A 15243-nucleotide genomic window follows, 5' to 3' on the forward strand; every position below is an offset into this window, starting at 1 on the left:
GGACCCATACATATGGTGAGTTGAGGAGGGAGATTCTAAGATTGATTCTTCTTTGTAAGTAAAAAGGAAACAAGAAAAATTACACTCTCATGTCCAAACATTTTCATTTCTCTTAATAATATTACAAACCTTAAAATAAATTCAAATTTTTGAATACTAAATGAAATCAAAAGTGGAAAGAATGCATTACTATGACATCCCAAAGGTACCTAAAAGTTAAAGGGTTTTTGTTTAAATTTGGAATTTTGTGTAAGGTCCCATTGGTGGTCAAAAAAATCTGGTGAAAGCCCAAATTGTAGGGCAAGAGGCAGAGAGAGGCAGAGGCGACTCCTTGAAAGTCTTTGGTCCTTTTGTTGCCATTATTTGTGGATCTTCAACCCATTTTGGACAAGTGCCATATTGCACCGTACGCGTGTGCTACCGACACTTTTACTATTAATATCGTCCGTTGGATCCGAGTCTTTGCCGTAGAGATCAGATCTGAAAACGTGTAATAGTTTAGAACTATTGACTGGGTTTGGTACTTTGGTCCTAATGGGCCCCACTTGTGTCTCTTTCATTTACTGCAAAACTGGTCAACTGGGTTACTAACTTCTATCACAATTCCACCACTTTTTTACATAGGTAGATCGGAATTCTCGATGTGCAATTTGATTATTATAGTCATTAGTGGATCCAACATTATTGTAAAAATAAATATTAGTACATGATTTCTCAAAATTAATACCTAAACGGTGGAAAACGAGAATTGAACTCATGTTATGAGTGTTAAGAGTTGAATGTAAGTCGAATTTTGTAACTCAAATTATAGATTAGATCAAATTCTTTTTTTAAATATAGATCCAGAAGTTCAAGAAATGCTCTACTACTAAAGTAATAAGTTTGGATAAATTACAAAATACCAACATTAACTATAGTGACACTTTTAATTTGTACATGAGTTTTAAAATCTGACAATTAGGTACACAATTTTTGCTCAGTTTGACAATTGCATATATTTTATCACTTTTTCATTAGATCTGCCATTTTCTGTTTACATGTCCACGTTAAATGCCACCTGATGAGCAAGAAAATTAAGGGGAAATGTCTAAATTATCCATCTAATGGGCGGGAAAGAGTGAGTTAGAATCTACAATGTTGAAAAGATGGGTCCCACTAGTGCTACATGACATTTAGCGTGAACACATAAGCAGAAAACGGTAGATCTAACGAGAGAAATAACGAAATGTATTTAATTGTCAAACAGAAAAAAAAAAATTTGTGTACTTAATTGTCTGATTTTGAAATTTATATACTAAATTGAAAGTAACACTATAGTTAATGACTTAATGTAGGTATTTTGTAATTGAAAGATTATACTACAAATGATTCTTCATTTATGGGATTCATTTGACTTATATTTCAATAGATTTAGGCCTTAGGGGCGGCAAGTAGTAAATGCCACACAACAAGTCTACAAGACCCCATTCCAAATTCTCTAGGAAAAGAAAAACATCCCACACCAAATTTTTGACCTTTCATGTCCTCAATGCTCATTTGCTTCCATGATAATGAAAGGCAATACCACCATGGCTACACACGCCCCTTTAAAATTCCATTAGAAAGATAGAACTTGAGACTAAGAGGCACCAATGTAGTACAAGATCATTAAACACTATTGATTAAGAAAACGACATGTCGTCAGCACGTCATGATAATCAATTAATCATTGTTGGGTGTTGGAAGATAATCAAGATATAAATATAGTAATAAGCAGAAGATTTTTACCCAAAAAGGGAATATAATAATTAATAAATCTTGGGATTGGCAACCTGAGCTGGGATTTGCTGTATGGGGTTGATCGATCTACAAACCATAACGTGAACATGATTTGTACATTTTGAAGTTGAAAACTTGAAATCGAAAAAGGATATATTCTGACAGCTCACCGACAAAGCCAACTGCTCACCACTTGCTGCCAACCAATACAACCATCTGGGATTAATTTAATCAATGTTGCTTTGTAAACTATGTGGTTTGCATGATTGCTCTGCTTTCAGACAAATGGGAATATGGGATTAAGGCCGTTTAAGATTGCGACCGAAGACCCAAAAATTATTGTAGATAATAATTTTTAATCACCTACAGTATTTTTGGTATTTGATAAAAAAATAAAAAATTATTTTTTTCTACAATTTTTAATTTTTCACATCAAAAATAAAAAGCAGGTTTTTAGGTGGTTTTGAAAACTGCAGTGACTTATAGCAATAATGAATATTTTATTTTACCCATAATATTCTCATTGATTTCTATAATTTTTATTTGTTTATTTTAAATTAAAAAATATGTCTATTATTAGTTATATTTTATATTGTGATAATTAATTATGGTATTTTATTTATACGATTAAAATTATAATATATCTAAAAAAATAATAGGTATACTTATTTAATAATATTGTTCTTAGAAAAATTAATACTAAAAAAAATTTGTAGTCAAAAATTTCAAAAATAAGTAAAAAAACATTTTATTTTTACCAAACAAATAAGTGAAATGAACTTTCAGCATCATGTCCATTTTAGTAATTATACACAGTCACATCATTTTTATATTAACATTTACCAAACACTTTGATACTGTTTTTTGCACTCACAGCACTTTTGAAAATATAGTTTACCAAACACTCAACTGTTTTACTTTACATTTTACTTCACAGCTATTTTACTTCACATCTGTTTTTTCTCACAGCAATACCAAACTGGTCCTAACTTGCTAATCTAATCTACTAATTTTGATTAATCTTATGTAATATTTAACAGTTAGCCATAAATAAGTGGTGGCTACTTTAAACGGTTGTTGGACTTATTTATAGGCCATACCATAAATTAAGAAGAAGAGACTCTTGGCCCAAAAAAAAGAGAAGAAGAGGCTGAACAGCATATAGAGAAAGATTTACTTGCAACCTGGTTTTACCAGGTGTTATCCCCTCCCCCCTTCTCTCTCTATTTCTCTCTCTTTCTCTCTTTCTCTTTCTCTTTCTCTCTCCTGTGTGATACCACCTATCCCCTAACACAGAGATAGGTAAGTTATTCTCCAGCATATATAGCCCAACCATGACAGGCCTATATTAGTCATGAGTCTTATAAGTTATAACCCAATCCTGCCCACCCGCAAGTTATGAAAGTTGTTGGGTCCTTTTCCAGTTACAAGGCCATGTGTAGCCCACAGACACTGAATGGCTTAGCCCAGGCCCCAGTCAAATCATTTTTCTGTTCTGAAATTTCATGTGTTGCAGTCTGAAATTGTTGGTTAATTTCATATGCAATTCTTTAATGTATAAAAGACACTGTTCAAATCACAACCTTTCTGCAGATTCAATGTTAAACAGATGTATTTAATTTTGGCAAAGGACATGATTCATATATTCAATTGATGCTTCCACAAATAGTCTGAATACATATATTAACTTTTATATGCCACAAGTGGAAGTCTTTGGGTCCAAGGAATCTTAGTTGCATGCTTCTTGCAGCCAGTCATATTATAGATCCTAATATATAAACAGAACAATAGACAAAGGGGAAGATGTCAAACCCACCCTACTCTTTTTGATGTAAGCATATATATACTCATGTCATCCTTATTACATTCATGAACTTGGTTTTTCATTCTTGACATACATTAGAGCTTGATTGCCCAGTTAAGTTTCCTATAAAATATCAGCACTTTTATATCTTATGTCACATTCATCAGTTATTTATGATCTAAATATGGCAAGTCAGCTCAAGTTGATTGGTTAATCAGTGAAACTTGTGAGATCACCTCAGCATTCTGTGTCCGTCTAGCCGGCTGGTTCTTGTTTCCTTGCTTTTAAAATGTAGTGAAATGTGATGAAGTTTGTTCATTAATGCCCTTTTAATAGCTATGCAAATTCTTTTGTTTGTCTGTACATGAACTTGAAACTGGTTTGGTTCCATCCATGACACTGCATTACTCAAATACATATTTGAATGCCATATACTTTTTCCTAATGAAGTACATGAGAACATGACATGTGGAAAACCGTAGTTAGTTGCTTATAAATACTGAATAATATCTGCAAAAAAGTAAAGCATACTGAAACTTGAGCCATGGAGAATTGTAAATGTAAAAGCACATTTCTTGCATCTGTCATGACTTTGACAGTATTTTCTTATGCAGGTGAGCTTTTAATTATAAAAACTCTATTTAGGAGTATGATTCCTTTCTGCCTGATTGCTTATTCTAACCTGCCATTTCCTACTCCCATCATGTTTTTAGTGGCTTATGATGCGTTTGATCCATATGCAAGCATAAATATCAAATGGGATGTTTTGTCTTGGACTCCTGATGGCTATGTGGTGAGTGTCACCTAAACTTGTATAGCTTTGTTTTCTTAATTTTATTTTGGTATGTAATGAACACTTTGAGTAATTCTTATTATAAATTCAACAACAGTGTACAGAATATAACTAAGTGTCCAAGAAGGTCAATTATATTTGAAATTCTTTTCATTGAATATAGGCTTAATTGTGTTTTTACCACCCAAAGTTTACATTGATTCCCACTTTACCACCCAGAACTTTATTTGTCCCACTTTACCACTCAAAGTTTACATGGATTCTCACTTTACCACCCATAACTTTATTTGTCTCACTTTACCACCCAAAACTATTTTTCGTGTCCCAATTAACCTTTTTCCGTCTATTCTGTCACTCTAGCCGTCAAAAAGGCTGATGTGGCATGGGTATTTTGGTCTTTTCGACCACTTGGACACTCACCCAACCACATGGCATGGGCAAAACAGTCTTTTCCGTTGTTTTGGATTATTACTAAACCACTTGCAATAAAGCACCATCTCTTGCTCGCGAATAAATTTGGGGTCTGGTCTCCTCTCCTCTTGATTTTTTCCTTCATTCTTTTGTCTCATCTTAATACCCATTCTCCTCTTAACACAAGCTCGTAGCAGCACAACAAAGGAAGACAACTAGACAAGAGAATGGGGATAAATATTTGTTGTGCTACTACGAGCTAGTGTTAAGAGGATAATGGGTATTAAGATGAGACAAAAGAATGGAGGTAAAAATCAAGAGGAGAGGAGACCAGACCCCAAATTTATTCGCGAGCAAGAGATGGTGCTTTATTGCAGGTGGTTTAGTAATAATCCAAAACAGCAGAAAAGACTGTTTTGCCCATGCCATGTGGCTGGGTGAGTGTCCAGGTGGTCGAAAAGACCAAAATACCCATGCCACATCAGCCTTTTTGACGGCTAGAGTGACAGAATAGACGGAAAAAAGTTAACTAGGACACAAAAAATAGTTTTGGGTGGTAAAGTGAGACAAATAAAGTTATGGGTGGTAAAGTGAGAATCAATGTAAACTTTGGGTGGTAAAGTAAGACAAATAAAGTTCTGGGTGGTAAAGTGAGAATCAATGTAAACTTTGAACGGTAAAAACACAATTAAGCCTTGAATATAATAGATGATAGGATAGTATCTAACATTTTTCTATTTAAGACTAAGCTCAAATAAGAAAGATTCAGGCTTTTAGAACCTCCAAAAGTACGTTCAAGTACATGCTTACCATGGTAGTTTCTCAGGCAGCAGTGACAATAAGCAACAACCAAATGTACCGGCACATCACAAGCCCTGGATGGGCCGTAGGATGGACATGGGCTAAGAAAGAAGTGATCTGGTCAATGGTGGGTGCTCAAGCCACTGATCAAGGAGACTGTAACAAGTTCAAAGGAAATATTCCACACAGCTGCAAGAGAACTCCCACAATTATTGACTTGCTTCCTGGGGTTCCAAAGAACCAAAGGTATGCTGATTGCTGCAAGGGTGGTGTTTTGGCATCACGGGGACAAGACCCCTCAGCTGCAGTCTCATCATTTCAGCTGAGTGTTGGGCGTTCAGGTACTTCAAATACAACAGTAAAACTACCGAAGAATTTTTTTTTTCTTGGCCCTGGACCAGGCTACACTTGCAGTGCTGCATCCATTGTATCACCCTCAGTTTCCTTCTCACCTGATGGTCGGCATAGAATTCAAGCAATGAGTAAGTTTACTTCTACCATGTTTGAACAAAATATGCATATCTAGTGTCACATTCTGTTTCTTACAATTCCTACAAGAAAATGGGCACTAAAGAAACACATCTCTTTTCCCAATTTAACGTACTGCATGGATACTTCCAAAGAAGCTTGTATTTTGCTTAGCATGTTCTCGTGGTTAACATTTAACAATCTTTACCAATCCTTTGTGTTTTCCTTTTTGGCAGTGACATGGACTTTGGCTTGCACTTACTCACACTTTCTCGTCTCTAAGAATCCAACTTGTTGTGTGTCCTTGTCATCTTTTTACAGCCGCTTGATTACTCCCTGTCCATCTTGTGCTTGTGGTTGCAAGGATATGAACAATTGCATGTAAGTAGCCTATTCAATTGCATGTAAGTTGGATTGAAGCAAATTAATTTGAAGGTCATGTAATGATTCCTTCATAATCAATGTTTGATTTTTTGCATGTTATTATCTTCCCTCTAACATCAAAGCATTAATGCAGGAAAGACCTTAAGGGTTCAAGGGTGGTAAATTTAAAAACCTTAGCTAAGGAAAATGAACCAATGTTACAATGCACAGAACACATGTGTCCAATCCGAGTGCATTGGCATGTGAAGACTAACTACCGGGAGTATTGGCGTGTGAAGATTACCATCACCAATTTCAACTACCTGATGAATTATACACAATGGACACTTGTTGCTCAGCATCCAAATCTCAATAAACTAGTCAATATTTCTGCCTTTGTCTATAAGCCACTCATTCAATACGGCTCAATAAGTAAGTCTACAGAATACAAATATGTCAAGATTTAGCATACTGTATAATTTAGTTTTCTCAACCTGTTATTCTATAATATGCAGATGACACCGGCATGTTTTATGAAAAAAAAAATCATAATGATATACTAATGGAAGCTGGGCCTAATGGATATATCCAGTCTGAGTTGATTCTTAGGAAGGACATGAATACATTCACTTTGAAGCAAGGTTGGGCATTTCCTTTAAAAGTTTACTTCAATGGTGATGAATGCATGATGCCCCTTCCTGATATATATCCATTCCTACCCAACTCTGCTTATGCAAATCCAATTTCATCATCTACACATGCTGCTGCTACCCTTTTGGTTTCGGTACTACTACTCTTTCTGTGCTCACCATATCACTAAGGAAGACAAACCCAGAAACACGAAAAACGGTCCTATGAGTGGCTGTGAAGCTGTGCCACCCTCACCAGCACATAGTCATCAATACAACATATATGCAAGGATCAAAGAAAGAAGGATGGGAAGGTAATATGGTGGTGCAGAAGATTCTGTAGCAGTGAAACTAATGCAACCTCTGTCACAGTATGTCTGTATGGTATGGAAATTGCAAAATTGATAAATGGGACTCAGAATTAGTCCAACTTTGTTAACATTACTAAATGGGTGATCAAGTATAATATATTTTAGGGACTCAGGACAACTGAAGTCATCCACAAGGTGCTTGTTTTGGCAAGAAGAACTGTATTGAACACTTTCTGAACATATAAAATCACAAGTTAAAACATAATAATTTGTGTATTATTTTGAATGGTTCAACCAGTGGAAAAATATCAGTATTAACGACAAACTTGGACAAGTCAGGTTAATCATATTGTATTATTAAAGGTTACTTTCAAATTGCATCACCTAACACAAAGTCACAAACAAGCTGCTGAGGTTGAAAAATCCCTGTCTGAGTTAGGAAAGCTAACGGTTGCTTCTTTTAAATATTAAAGTCAATATTTTTACTATATGGGCATGTTTTGTTTGCATACTTGAATGTGGATCTATGCTGGCATGGTTAAACCCAGAATTTATTGGAGTCAAGGAAAAAAGAAAAATCCATCTGAATCCAAGCATGTTCTGATCTTCAAGCTAGACATTCTAGTTGCCTATTTCTAAAACAATAACCCTGGGGTTATCAAGACTTCTCTTAAACTTTCATCCTCAAATAATATGATAAATGACATGACATTGCCCAAAGGAAATTTGGCCATTTCATGTTGATAATGAAAAAACGAGAGAAGATTGGATTTGGGCCATTTTTATTTACTGCCCATGTTGGCCAACTCATCTTCTAGACTCATGTTCTAGACTGCATGACCAGCTGATGTTCTAGACTCGTAGTATATTGTTAAATGCAAAGGAAGAAAGTCTGAGATTTTAATGTATGACTCTCTCTCTCTCTCTCTCTCTCTCTCTCTCAGTAATGGTAAAAAACCTCACTTCAAGTCTGAGATTTTTTATTTACTGCCCATGTTGGCCAAAAGAGCTAATCATCTGGTTATTGATCTTTGCAAGTCTTGGAGTTGATTCACATTTGCAGCACCATGTGACTCCACTTAATTTTGATTTCTTTTGCAGGATTTGGTGACCTCAAAACTGACTTTGGCGTGTAGCCTTGGTGAGTAAACTCTGTTCCAAATTAAAGAATGTATATATTCTTGTATATATTATTATCTATTTTGCAGCCACAACTTGAGAGTGGTGATAAAAGTAAGTCTCCAACTTGTCACTTTTACTGATTAGATCTTCCTTTAATTGTATATTCCTTTAAAAGTAAGTCTCCAATTAACTTGTATATTATCTATGTGTTTGATTGGATGAAACAAGCTTGATGTGATGAATGCTTGTGTGTGTGCTTGCTGCCTTCTTGTGATTAGGGATGGTAACGGGGCGGGGCGGGGCCGGGGGTGCCACCCCCATCCCCCGCCCCCGAAATTTTTTGAATCCCCGAATCCGCCCCAAATCCCCGACTATGTAAACGGGGATTCCCCGTCCCCGACCCCGCCGGGGAGTGGCTTCCCCGAACCCGCCCCGAATCCCCCACCTATGTTAAGAGAGATCGCAGAGAGAGGATGGCGAGTGGCAAACGGCGACGGCGACCAGAGAAGGAGATCGCAGAGAGAGGACGGCAAACGGCGACGGCGAGAGGGCGAGACAGAGAGGCGACTGGCGAGACTTGGGGTTGCGAGACAGAGGGGCGAGATGGTGGCGAGAGAGCGGCGAGACAGAGATGGTGGCGAGAGGGCGAGACAGAGAGGGCGAGACAGAGAGTGCGAGACAGAGAGGGCGAGACAGAGAGTGCGAGACAGAGGGACGACTGGCGAGAGTGCGAGACGAGCGGCTCGATGGTGGAGACTGGCGAGATGGTGGCGACTTGGCGAGAGGGCGGCGCGACTGCGAGAGAGACGCAGTGACTGAGAGAGATAGAGAGTTAGAGAGTTAGAGAGTAGAGACTGAGAGTGAGGGTCTGAGAGATTAGATAGATCACAGTGTTTTTTTTGTTTTTTTGTTTAGGGTTTGGTGTATTGGGGTTTGGATGTTTGGGAATTGGGGTTTTAAAACATATATATAAATATATAATTTAACAAACATACATTTATATATGTTAATACATTTAACAAAAATACATATTAATACCCTAAACATATATATTTGTTAATTTACTTAAAAAATAATTTAACAAATATATGTTTTTTCATTTATATAAAGCTTAGGGTTTAGGTTATTAATTTTATGATCTAAATTATGTATAAATATATAAATTGGAAGAATAAGGTTAGGGTTTAGGGTTTGAGTTATTAATTTTATTATCTAAATTGTGTATAAATATAGGGTTTAGGATTAATAAGTTTAGGGTTTAGGGTTTATGGGGTTTAGGCTTTTAGGGTATAGGGTATAGGGTATAGGGTTTAGAGTTTTATTATTTAGATTGGAATAATAAGTTTAGGGTTTAGGCTGTATGGGGTTTAGGCTTTTAGGGTATAGGGTTTAGAATATATGGTATAGGGTATAGGTTTAGGATATAGGGTTTAGAACATATGGTATAGGGTATAGGGTTTAGGGTTTAGGGTTTTATTATCTAGATTGAAATAATAAGTTTAGGTTTTAGGCTTTATGGAGTTTAGGCTTTTAGGGTGTAGGGTTTAGGATATAGGGTATAGGGTATAAGGTTTAGGGTTTAGGGTATAGAGTATATGGTTTAGGGTATATGGTATATGGTAGGGTATATGGTATAGGGTATAGGGTATAGGGTATAGGGTTTAGGGTATAGGGTATAGGGTATAGGGTTTAGGGTTTAGGGTTTAGGGTTTAGGGTTTAGGGTTTTATTATCTAAATTATGTATAAATATATAAATTGGAAGAGTAAAATCATAAGAACTTGTTGGTCTGATGGTAAGGAGCTGTGGGAGAAAACTTGAGGTGCCAAGTTCGATCCTCCTACATGACACTTTTAACACTAAAATTTTAATAATATATATTTGGTGTAAACGGGGCGGGTTCGGGGTCGGGGGAGCCAAAACCATACCCGCCCCGCCCCCGACTCGGGTCCCCGCCTAAATCCCCGAATCCGAACCCGGCCCCATTTATCTCCCCCATTAGGGTTTTAATCGGATCGGGTCCTCGCGGGGATTCGCCCCCGCGGGGATTTTTGCCATCCCTACTTGTGATTCGGATGATGAGCTTGTTATGATACTTTGGCTATTGTTCATGACATGTGACATGATTGTATTTGAACTTGATGTTGAGAATAGCATGAATTGTCATATTGCTTTGAAATCGAATTGTCCATGTTAAGCTCTAAAGAAAGGCTATAATGCTCTTCTAGTTATGAAAAAGATATGGGATGGTATTTTATTTGTTTTGAAGCTCTACTTGTTTTCCTCATTGTGGAGTTTTGATTTTTTCTATTTTTCTGAATTGATTTTTCCATTGTCATATAAAGCTTAGTTATTTATATGTTTTTATGTTTCTGCAATTGACTAGCACTCCCAAGACATCGCTTCAGAAGTTGAACTTGTTGAGCAGTCATCCAAGGTTACCTAGAATAGGAAAATTTTGGTAATAGTTTATTTATTTAATTGTAATTTGTAGGTTTGTCAATTTCTTGAAAAGTGTTTTGTACTTGGCATATTAAAATAGCATTATGGTAATTAATATATACTCTTTTTTTTTTTTGTGTGTACATAATTAAGGTTTAATATATGTAAGGACTTTTATAGTTTAATGGAGGTTTAAGCACACTTTTAATATATTTTTTTTGGAGGATTTTAAAGTTTTAATGAGCTCATACGGAGGATTAATAACACTTTTTACATGTCATGGAAAACATATAAGAACGCTTTTTACAACGTTCTATGACGCTTATTGAATGTCATAATATAGTTTTGACGACGCTTTTTCAGCATGTCTTTGAAGACTTTAAATGACACCACCATTGAGGACGCTTTGGAGGAACGTCCTAAAATTTAAAAGATGATGCAGAAAATGCGTCATGGAAGCCATTTTTAGTAATAGCCCATAAACCCAATACCCACCTAGATCAGCCTTATGACAGCACACTAGCACAGCCCCTTGACTTCTTTCAGTTCTTCTGCTTGTGAGATATCTAAATAAACCCAAGAGAATTATGTTTAATATGAAAGCAGCCTGAAATTAACTACGGAGATCCGTGTGGGTTGGGTAGTCAAGCTTAGTTGGGTGGCTATCTATTGATCTGTGTGGGTGTTTTGATCGACAAGTTGGGCAGGATTCTGAACCCTGCCACCACCATCTGGTTTTATTCCCTTTATTTTGTTATGTATATTTTCTTTCTGCTTTGGTAGTTCTTTCATGCTGTTGAAACAATGACAGGGAGTAAGCTTTTTTCTCCCTACAAATAAAATTAGGCGTAAAGTCACTTTTGGTCCCTGTACTTTGGGGTAAGTCGCACTTTGGTCCCGTTATTTCAATTTGCACGTTTATACGACCATGTTTTTATTAGTGTTTGCAATCAGGTCAAATCTGTCAAAATCAAGACGGAAAATGCCGATGTGGCACCACCTAATTGGCTATGAAGTAGACAATTTTGACAGATTGGACCTGATTGCAACATTAATGGAAATACAGTCCTTAAAAAATTTAAATTGAAATGACTGAACCAAAGTGCGACTCATCCATAGTACAGGGACAAAAAACATCTTTTGGCCATAATTATGTATATTAGGAGACTATCATTATTGTGGGTATAATACAATTGTACTATGTAACACCCCGAATTTTATTGATTTTGGGTTATGGGTGTTACTGGCTAATTGAAATTAGTTAGAAACTAATTGTTACTTCTTTTGAAACACAAATGTGGATAAATTCCACATAGACAAATTTATGGAATTTTATTTATCTAAATGCTTTATTTGAAATTATGTCACTTGTTTAAACCATATTTATTTTCACTTACTTATGGTAATTTCGGATTTAAAGCATATGCACACTTATATTTGCCTAAATTGACTTAATTACTTACACTTGGTTAATTGGATGATAAACATAACTTTGTTCACTAATTTGGTAATGTCGAAATTCCAAAGGAATAACAAAGAACTTGTATGTTTCTATTTTATTCAAAAATTGTTTTAAGGCAATTATATATGTTAAGTAACATGTTCTTAATAATTATTTGGTTATTTAAATGATCTTTTCGGACCACACACACCACACACTCTTGTTTGTACAAATATGTGTTTGTGACATATAATTATTTATAAATAGGATTTGACAACTAGAAATACCAAGGGTTACAAATTGACTTTAAAACCCTATTTTCTTTGACCAACTTAGACTACTAAGGCTAGAAACCTGGCCCGTTTGGCACTGCTTCTTAGAAGCACTTTTATTTAGTAGCGCTTTTATCAGAAGCGCTTATGTTAAGAAGCACATATAAATTTTTATAAAACTTCTAAATTATTTATGCAAAAGCACTTGAAAGTGCTTCTTGAGAAAGCACCTGTCAGGTGCTTCTCAAAAAACCCCTTAGAAGTGCTTTTATAACTCAAAAGCACTTCTAATTATTTTTGCCAAACGCTATCAAAAGTGCTTTTATTAATTTTAAAGCGCTTTTGACAATTTTAAAAGCAGTGCCAAACGAGCCATTACTTGGGCAAGAGATTAAAATGATGGCTATTGCATGGCATGGAGGTCATGACTAGGGCTGGAGATGGAGTGGATTTTCGGCAATAAGGAAAGAAAACCCAATAAAAAGTCATGATGATTTTTAATTAATTGACTTGGGTAAGTAAAAGCCTTTGATTGGTCATTGGGCTGTATAGCCTAGAGCCTTACGCTAAACACTCACTTAAAAAGGCTCTATGGGATTGGCCAGCCTATTAGAAGCCTCTTGGGAAACTAAAAGCCCTGACAAACAACCCAAAACCTTGTCAGAAACCTTTCTCACGTAAGAAAGGAAGTGATTCTTTAGTTTTCCCTCCAACAGACATAAGAACCCTTTTATAAAACTAACTCTTGTTCATACCAAACCTAACCACGAAATTTATGAGTCTAGAACAAGAGAGAGAGTTAGAGAAAGATGAAGAACAAGAAGAGAAGAAGGGGGAAGCCAAAGGGAAGCCAACCCGAGAAGAGGAAGGAGTTTTCAACTTGCATTGTTCTTTGAAAAACTCAGCAAAAAATTGGTAAGAACCATCATCCTACCCCCTAAGTTTGATTTTCAATACCTATTAACCTTGTTGAATGGCTTGAGTTAAGTGCATCCAAAGAAAAATCCAAGAGTCTCACAACCTAACATTGTTTGGCAATTTTCGTATTTTCTAACCTTGCTTCACAAAAATCGATTTCCATACCAATCGACATAAGATCTTGCACAACTGTTTTTGTGCGTAAAACTAGACATATACACCTTTCATTCAAGCCAAGAATCATGCAAATCTCATTTATGTTGAGTGAGTTATGCATTTTTAAAGTTTGCCTAAAGTATGCCTATTTTATGTAGCTTTTTCAAAGAAAATTCTTTAGGTTTGCATGCTCGAATTTTATTTTACTTAGAGACTTGATTTGAAATCATCACAGTAGATTATAAGACTGATTTTGGACTTGTACCAATTGGTTTTACTCGATTTGGAGCCTCAAACCCGAAAAGGACAACTTTTTTGCCACGTGAACAGTAAATATATATGCAGCAAATCAGCATTCTGATGTGAACTTTGGGCTTTTGAAAATATACTTTCACAAGTCCAATTGCTTTGAAAGTTTTTGTGCATGAGTATTAGTATGTCATCTAATTGCCTGTGAAAAATATCGTACAAATTATTTTTGTGTGATTTTATAAAATTCAGGGAGCAGGTGCTGCCTATTTACGTTTTTAAAGGGACCATTTTACTTCAAAACTGCCATTTTTGTTATTAAGGCTTTTTGGCCTAAATGGTTGGTTCACACAAGTCACAAATCATCACTAGGATTGATCTATGAGCATGAGGGAATTCATTTACTTCTGGAATGAAATTTGGGTTGTCAAAACCCCATGTTTTTGTACAAAAACTAGGCTTCAACATACCTATTTTCGGCCAAGGCTTATGTGTTGATTTTTAAGCTTCCAATTATGTTTGCATACATGATTTAGAATTTATTTAAGGTCACAAAATGGTTGTTCATAGGTTAGAGGTCTCAGATGCCACTCAACTTAGCCAATACGACATCAAAACCCTAGAAAGCCCTATTTGAGTTTTAGAATGTGAAATCTGATCCCCTTTTCGTTTTGGGATTGATTTTCAATTTGGTGGATCACCCCAAGGACAAGAAGCTTCAATTGAGTTAGGGGAAGCTAGTCATTTCTAAACTCTATGTTTCAATATGATTTAATTCCTAGTCAATTTGATGGTTGTGCTTGTGACTTTGAATGCTTGTCTCGGATTCAAAGTAATTAATGTTTTAATTTGTCTTGATGCGTTCTTGGCTGCCATGTTTGATTTGAATTGATTAATTGATCTTGAAAGGAAATTATGATTTATTTGGTTAATTGTAAGTATGTAATAAAATGTGGTAATTAATTCGCTTTGAAACCGAGAATTAATGGAACTTGGGATGCATGTTGATGACTTCAACTTGCCTTGTGAGAATGAAATAAGTTAATCTATTTGTTCTAGGATTAACGAGTGGACTTAAGTGAATTTATTTGAGAATTGAATCACTAGGTCTACATGTTCTAGGATTCAAGGTTCTAATTGGACTTAGGATGGTTTATTTTGGAAAGTAATAGATTACATGCTATTTTAATGTGGTTTTGGAAGGGTATTAGATCACCTAGACTTAAACTAATTAGGACTTGCATAATTGGTGGTACCCGAAACCATTAAGGTTTGATTTTCATCTTGTTCTTAAATTCGAAAGTTC

The 15243-nt window shown here is 35.8% G+C and overlaps 1 protein-coding gene across 1 annotated transcript; it reads left to right on the top strand.

The window, feature by feature from the left end:
- Positions 1–4124: 4124 nt before the first annotated feature.
- LOC147273294 (COBRA-like protein 4) lies at positions 4125–7218 on the top strand. The gene is made up of 6 exons (XM_086228197.1): positions 4125–4176; positions 4276–4355; positions 5593–6049; positions 6272–6416; positions 6553–6830; positions 6914–7218. Exons 1-6 carry the CDS (start codon positions 4149–4151, stop codon positions 7216–7218), a joined length of 1293 nt encoding a protein of 430 aa, XP_086084323.1. The 5' UTR covers positions 4125–4148.
- The last annotated feature ends 8025 nt before the right edge of the window (positions 7219–15243 follow it).

Source organism: Dryas octopetala, chromosome 9, assembly GCF_963921425.1.
Source record: "Dryas octopetala chromosome 9, drDryOcto1.1, whole genome shotgun sequence".
Taxonomy (NCBI): domain Eukaryota; kingdom Viridiplantae; phylum Streptophyta; class Magnoliopsida; order Rosales; family Rosaceae; genus Dryas; species Dryas octopetala.

Bases quoted from the DNA above. Each gene is read 5' to 3' on its own strand.
- LOC147273294 (XM_086228197.1), top strand. From the start codon at position 4,149: ATGACTTTGACAGTATTTTCTTATGCAG. The intron at 6,050-6,271 runs GTAAGTTTACTT...CCTTTTTGGCAG, and splicing joins GCATAGAATTCAAGCAATGA to TGACATGGACTTTGGCTTGC. The intron at 6,831-6,913 runs GTAAGTCTACAG...TATAATATGCAG, and splicing joins CATTCAATACGGCTCAATAA to ATGACACCGGCATGTTTTAT.